General features: G+C 36.7%; 1 protein-coding gene across 1 annotated transcript; it reads right to left on the bottom strand.

Moving 5' to 3' along the window:
• Positions 1-4,323: 4,323 nt before the first annotated feature.
• On the bottom strand, positions 4,324-6,972 carry LOC108827303 (indole-3-acetic acid-amido synthetase GH3.5). Its single transcript, XM_018600680.2, has 3 exons — positions 6,549-6,972; positions 5,193-6,121; positions 4,324-5,098 (listed from the first exon to the last, which is right to left on the bottom strand). The coding sequence occupies exons 1-3, from the start codon at positions 6,872-6,874 to the stop codon at positions 4,515-4,517; spliced, it is 1,839 nt and encodes a 612-aa protein (XP_018456182.1). The 5' UTR covers positions 6,875-6,972; the 3' UTR covers positions 4,324-4,514.
• Between the last annotated feature and the right edge of the window lie 447 nt (positions 6,973-7,419).

Here is a 7,419-nt window from a genome sequence, read left to right as displayed (position 1 = left end):
TACATAATATTATAATGTTCATGTCACCGTCCCAATGGAGCAACAATAATCATTAACATGGGCATGTTAACTGTTTAATTATTAATCTTATAAACATATATACTATCACTGTTGTCGTCTCAGAGAGGTACAAAAACGGCATATTCTAGTTTTATATTTTCTTGTGGTCCAACAAACGACAGTCTACTGTTGACCGGTCATTGCAGAGTATGTTAAGACCTATATACCTATAATAATTTCATTAATGGGGAACTAAATCAAAGGTCTATACTCTATATCCTTGTTTGTCTTCTTAAAAGTGATTCAGCGTTGGAGATAAAAGGAGATTGGAACTGAAGAACTCGTCGTTTTACTTCAACAGTAAAAATAGGCCAAGATCTCCAGTCTAGACGGCCCACTATGTAACCCGAAAAAGACCAGAGCAATGTCTACCACACGCCCGGGGTATCGTAAGGGACCCAGTCCAGAGTCAACGTACACTTCGTCGCACGTGTCCATGTCTCTGAGCAAATAAGTCCAACTGCGACCTCCCAAATCTTACACCGACTTCTTGTCTGCGCCATCTCAAACTCTCTCTATTACCCCAAAGTGTATTATTCTGATCGACAATAAATTATTAATATTAGCATTGCTAATTATGCGTTTTTGTGTGTCTCATTAGTTGTAAATATAAGCATTCGATTACTATAATTACGTAAATGTGTTTCTTGGGTTCATTGTCTCCGATCCGCCTCACAGGTATGGGGCATACTATCATACATGCACAAGTCTATAGACAAGTTTTGCTTTATAAATAAAATGTGTATGTTATATATCCTCGCAGTAACTACGTCCTTGTCATCCATTACTCGGCTAAAATTTCAAGACGATAAGAAGAACAAAAAGACAGTGTCACGTGAAAAGCCGTGTGTTCAACTGTTTATCGGCTCCGATGGGTCCTAGTTATTAGTCAACGTAAGCTTGTATGCACTTGTTGTGATCTAAGGGGGTTGTTACGGAGTAAACAGTACGTCAGTACACCTGATGAATCTGTGTTTGAGTCCCCCACAGACAGAAGCAGTGAACCGGTCGGTTCTGCGCGGGTTTGTTGGATTTAGGTTCCCGCGCCTTAACTTATCTACAGTTATATTATCCTCGAGTCAGTTGTTCTTTTTACCCTGTCCCAAGTATATAATATACATTTGCCCTTTTTATGTAGGGATAAATAAGTATGCAATTTAATTTAGATCAGGACTTACCTATATGTGGATGGATTGGATCCTCGTAAATTTTTAAATATTATGTTAACTGACGCGACTTTACTAATTCTTTAGCGCTCTCTTGCTCATAGTTTACTTTAAAAACTAGAAAATGTCCATTTCAGAATCTTTTCAAACTAGTGAAATTCCTACAAGGAACATATTAACGAAGTTACAGTTGAGTCTAAAAGGATACTTTGTTTCTAATTATCAATCACACTGAAGAATGGGTTGTGACATGAGACAAGACAACCTTATCTTTAAAGTCAGTGGCTCAGCAGGACTACTCAAGTACAGTTTTTCATTATTGCAAACATTAACGGTAAATAATGTCTCATCTAAACTATTAAAACTGAAGTACAAAAAGAAAATAGCCCTTAATTTTCCTAAATAATTACATATCTATGCCACTAGATTAAATATATCATTTAACATATTACCCTACCATTGATTCACTTTTAATGAACTTGCAATTTTCCGTTGCTGGTGGTGAGATTGGGTTTCACCAATCGTTAGTTCTTTGTGTTTCTCCTGTTCCATGGCGATTATGATCGATTTTAATGGTTTCTATGGTGAATTCAACACTGCATCTCTTCTCTGGCATGGGGTTTGTCCTGCGTCAAATCTGATGTGGGTTTTGTCTCCCTTCGAGAGTGTTCTCCGGCACTTAATGAATGGTTTGTCTGGTTTGTTGTTGGCGTTGGTCTGTTGCCCTTTTGGGTTGGCGATTTTCTGTCTCATCTGAATATTTTAGGCGAAATTTTCTATCTCATCTGAATATTTCAGGCAAGATTCATGGTTGCTAATTGTTCAATTGGTAATTTCAACCGCCATGGCCGGATGATATCAGTTGTGTGTCGTGCTTCTCTGACCTACCACTTATGCTCTCCTTTCATCTCCTGACATCTGAGAGTTTTTTTAGTTACTCATCATTGGATTAATGTGCGTCCTTTTATGGAAGGGTGTATGATTCCAGTCAAAAGTTTTGTGTTTCTGGTAAGGCAGAGAACGTATGTTTCTCAGGGGGATGGACTTAGTTTTGTCTAAAAGCCAGTCATAGTCACTTCAAGAGCACTAACAGCAACAAAAGAAAAGAAAATAACATCAGTGGTGAAACTCTTTCTTCGCCTCAGGGAAGGTCCAAACCGTTTTTATTATCATAGCAGTTCTTCTTATTTGCAGAAAGAACTGTTGTTAGCAAACCTTTATGCAGAAATCTGCAGTAGCAATCGATTGAATTATCTTCAAACCAAGAGGGAGCATTAAATCTAAGAACAATTTTCTCCATGTATAGAAAAAAAAACTCACCATGAAAAGCATCAGCACCCACAAAAAGATAAGGTTAAACTTTCGTGGTGGATGCGAATTGTCCGTAGAAGAACACAGAGTTTTTTTATACTTTTGGTCAAAAGAACACTGAGTTTCTGTTTTTTTTTTCTCGGAAAAAAACAGGCTTTCATTCATGTTTTCAGTCTATAATGATCTTAATGTTAATTTGTTAAGTACCAAATACCAATTTTTTATGTTAACGAAAGGGGCCAATTGTTTAATTTAAATTAGTCTTGCCTTATAAAATTAGCAAAAATTCTTAACTTATTTTGTATTCCCTCCGTTTAAGTATGATTTATGTTTTAGAAATTTTTTCTTTTCTAAAACATCTCTATTTTACATTTTCAATGTATGTAATAATAGCAAATTTAAAATTTCAAAAACATTAATTGTATTTATTAAATATTGATTGGTTAAAAATCATAGGAAATATCTAAACACGTAAAATAATAAATTTATTGTCAAAAAGTTTTGTATTTTCTTAAGAAGTGTGAAAATTTTAGAATATACATCTTTTTGAAATGGAAGGAATATTATGCGAGCACTATTTTAAATGTTTTTGTCTAAATATTATAATTTCATAAGATAACAAGTGTACAGTGAAACTTCTATAAATTAATAATATTGGGACTATACTAAAAGTATATTTTTATTAATTTATAGAGATTATTAATTTATCGAGATACTAATTGAACCAAAAACTCAATTTGTAACTATGAAATTATATTAATTTATAAAGATATTAATTTATAGATTATTAGTTTAAAGATGTTATACTGCATTTAAAACTTTTGTATTTTTCATTTAAGTTTTAGTTTTTCAAATAGAATTAATAGTAACATTATATATGAAAAAAACACAATCTCATAATTTATAAATGATCGCTAAAGGCATCAAGCAGAACACAACTATATAAAAAATTATGAATATATAATTAAAACATCTAAACAATTATGTTTATGAAAATGTTAAATGTTAAATACATGGACATAAACCCGTGCGGATGCACGGGTCAAAACACTAGTATTAAATTAAATATTTAGACAAGACACTGCACTTGTAGTAGTAGTTCCATTATTATTGGGTTTTGAGTCTCTATCTGTAAAAAGTCAGACGTTTTCCTTTTCCTGTCGACTGTTAGAAGGAACACTATCTTATCTTCTTCGCTAGTATGGATATTATGTGTACGAGCCCCCACTATTTAAAATTTATAAGTTTCGTTTCCCCCATACAAGAGCATTTGTGTCTTTATATTTATATATATATAAACTAGGTGGTTGTGAGTTAAAAACGTTAAAGCGGAGAAGAAGAAGAGAAGACTAAACGAGCTCCACAATATTTTTCAATTAGGTGCATTTATTTAGGATACATCACTATATGATTACTTCTGATCATGCTCAAAGAGCTAAACTACACGTTATCAATTATATTATTTGGAGTAGTGTCATTAGGTTAGTGACAACAAAATGTTAAACTAGCGCCATAAAATAAAGAATAATCAGTAAATTTCCAGTAGAAGTTTGAAGATGTTATTCCTTTGTCCTCTATCTTTGATTTATTTCTACTCATCCATGATTTTGCTTTCACTTTGTTAAGCAAAGTCAACACAAGTAGTGGTCACCATGTTGTTTTTTTTTCAAGAAATTGATTTTCTTCTTGTAACAAAATCAGCTTAGGAAATTGCAACTTGATGTTGCTTATAAAGGATAAAGGTCGAAACAATTAAGCATTAGAAATAGGAAAATTAGAGGCTCGAGAAAGTGAAACAGAGAGTTGCTTGAAGAAACATAACCTGCCTTTGTACAACTGGTTACCAAATCCAGAGGACTATGCATATTAAAAGGATAACAAAAAACGAACTAAAAATTAATTAGAGAGACAGACGCTATCAGTTGCACGTCCCAAACTTCTACGTAAGAGAGAGTCTCCACGGTTCTTGTTTCCATCTTAGTTACTTCCCCACTGCTTGTGACCAGGTACCCATTTAGGACACTTGGGGCTGAAATAACTATCAACAACTCTCGAATTCAATAGCTCGATAATTGGAGCGAACTTCACGCATCTCGGCGTCTTATACTGATTAATAGATGCTCCCAAGCTGATGGCATAATCCATGAGCTTATCGAATGTCCCTGGCTCAACAATCTTGATCTCAAGCGGGCCTATGGACTTGTCACTAACCCTTCCTTGTCTATAAACAGTATTGAGAGATTCTTCTAGGGCTAAGCAGCAATCCTCAAAGACTGAAGGAGGGATCGGTGTGTTTCCATCTAAACATAGCTCCCAGAAAAGAACATAATGGCCAGGGATAGAACTTGTATCCGCATAGCTCGTGTACTCAGAGACTGATGCATCGAATGGGACAAGGTGAGTCACTGCGTTCTTGACTGCATTTTGAAGCTCAACCTCGTCGGTCTTGTCGGAATCTATGCTCAAGACCACATTCTTGCGGCATATGAAACTGAATTGTGGTGCCTTGTTCTTGAAGCCAGTTACTCTCAACAAATCACCAACTCTGTATCTACAAAGCCCTACAACAAAATCACAAAGCACACAAACATAAGACTAGACCGTTAATATTTTTTTTTTAACATTTTAGTATAAATTAATAGAAGCTTTATTTACCTGCATAAGTTGTGACAACGAGCTCGTACTCCTGGCCAAGTTTAACATCAACAAGATCAACAAGCTCTTGTTGCTCTTTCTCAGTGAGTGCTTTAGGTAGGTTGATGGAGTTAGTAACACCTGTGTTTCTATGAACAGGCAGAAACTCAAAATAAGCCATAGTTGGTATGAGCGTGTAAGAGACCTCGCTAGGTTTGCAGAGTGGCCTTAAGTTCACACCAAAGTAACACTCGGAAGAAGCATACATTGTGCAGACAAGAGGCAAGCCATTGCTGTAGTAATCCAAAGTTGGAATGTACTGAGACATTGTCCCAGTCACAATCACATCCACATACTTTGTGTTAGGCCATAGCCTAGTGATGATCCCTTGCCAAGATTTCTTTTTGCACTCTGACTCCACGAACTCCGCGAGTTTGGGGCTCGGTTTAAGGATCTTGGCGACCGCTTCACGCACGGAAGGATCGGTTATTGAGGAGCTTAGAGTACCGGTTCTGATGTCACGGACCAGCTCGGTCCAATGTTTCTCAAGAAACTTGATAGCTCTGATGAACCCAGAGGCGAAGACAGCGCCTACTCGGAGAACCTCGTCGTGTTGGTATAAGCCACAGAGCATCTGAGAGTACATGCTCTGGTACGAGTCAGGGCAAAGGATGGTCTCGTTGGGGCTTGTGTAGTTGGTGTAAGGGTCAAATGGTCTTTCTTTGAAATGGGAAGACTTGTAGTAACTGGTTAAGACAGGACGAGCAGGGAGACCTCCTGGTGTCTTGGACTCAGACTTGATGAACAAGAAATACATTCCTTTGCCTTTGTCGAGACCAGGAACAAACTGGCTCATCACGGGCATCAAGAAGCTGTAGAGAAATGATCTCCTGTCTAATTCCTCTTCGATTGTTGGCATTAGCTTCCTCTCCCCACCAGATGTTCCAGAGCTGTCCAAGAACATATAAAAGCCTTGTTAGATTGTTGAAAAAAAAAATCATGAGAAAACTGTAAAAGTATCGATCTTTTCTGGTTTAGTAGGCACCCATCAGCGTAAAAGAATTTATGAATCTTTCAATCTTACTCTCAATAACCATGAAAAGAGAGATTAAAAACAGAGCATCGACCAAAAACAGAAGCAAAAACAGAGCATTGACCAAAAACACGAGAAAAAACAGAGCATCAACCAAAAAAAACAAGCAAAAACAGAGCATTGACCAAAAACACAAGCAAAAACAGAGCATCGACGAAAAACACAAGCAAAAGCAGAGCATTGATCAAAAACACAAGCAAAAAAACAGAGCATCGAGGAAAAAACACAATGAAAAACAGGGCATCAAGAAGCAGAAGAAGAGAGAATGTTAGTTAGTGACGAACCTGGTGAGGAACTCAGAGATGGGCTTTGAAGAGAGGATAGGGGACTTATCACCATTAGCGATCCTGTTGATCTCAGGCTGGATATCCTCGTAGGTTATAACGGGCATCACGTTTTTGAAGGTCTCTCGGTCCGTACGACCGTCAAGGTCATGTCGCCTGAGATACTCCACGTTAGCATTACGGGTCAAGATCTCCTCCAAGACCTGTCTCTGGACTTGGTCGGCGTTGGAGGTCAGCTCTTCGATTAGCTGAAGCCTCCTCTTGTTCTTCTCGTCGAGCGTCAGGTCGAAAACCTCTAAAGAATCATTTCTCGGTGCCTCAGGCATGGTTTGGTTTCAGAGATGGGTCGTAAAAAACGAGAGAAGTTGAAAAAAAGATTGAGAATTGTATAAGCTTATGGTTTTTCTAGGAGCTTTTAGTGTGTGAGGAAGAAGGAAAGAGAAGTGTCGATATTTATAGAGGAGAATGAAAGGAAGGTGAAACTAGGCATGGACGTTGAGGACGAAGGAGGGTGTAAACGTCATTTACTAACAAGTTAATCCGGGAATTAGGTGAATGCTTACTAATCTTGCTTTTAATTGCACTAACTAAATTAGTTCTTTTATGCAAAACATAAAGGGGACTGTGACTCCTACTCTTTTATCCGTAACCCGTACTGGATGAATAAAGGACATCTATCACTATATAATTAGTACTCTTCAATTCATACTATTAACTTTTTTTGCAGTCTGGATATTTTGTACTTTTTTTTTTCATTTGTGAACAAAAAGTAATATATACACGTTATTATAGAATTCCATGTGACTTTAACTAACTATTGTGGAGATTTAGACTTTGACATATAATTGAGTTGACTAATTAGCATATAATT

The sequence above is a fragment of the Raphanus sativus genome, chromosome 2 (assembly GCF_000801105.2).
Source record: "Raphanus sativus cultivar WK10039 chromosome 2, ASM80110v3, whole genome shotgun sequence".
Taxonomy (NCBI): domain Eukaryota; kingdom Viridiplantae; phylum Streptophyta; class Magnoliopsida; order Brassicales; family Brassicaceae; genus Raphanus; species Raphanus sativus.
This window is presented reverse-complemented; position numbering and strand designations above follow the sequence as displayed.

Coding starts and splice junctions, on each gene's coding strand:
- LOC108827303 (XM_018600680.2), bottom strand. CDS start 6,874: ATGCCTGAGGCACCGAGAAATGATTCTTTAGAGGTTTTCGACCTGACG. Junction 6,122..6,548: donor ATCTCTGAGTTCCTCACCAG/GTTCGTCACTAA, acceptor GTTCTTGGACAG/CTCTGGAACATCTGGTGGGG. Junction 5,099..5,192: donor CGTTGTCACAACTTATGCAG/GTAAATAAAGCT, acceptor ATTTTGTTGTAG/GGCTTTGTAGATACAGAGTT.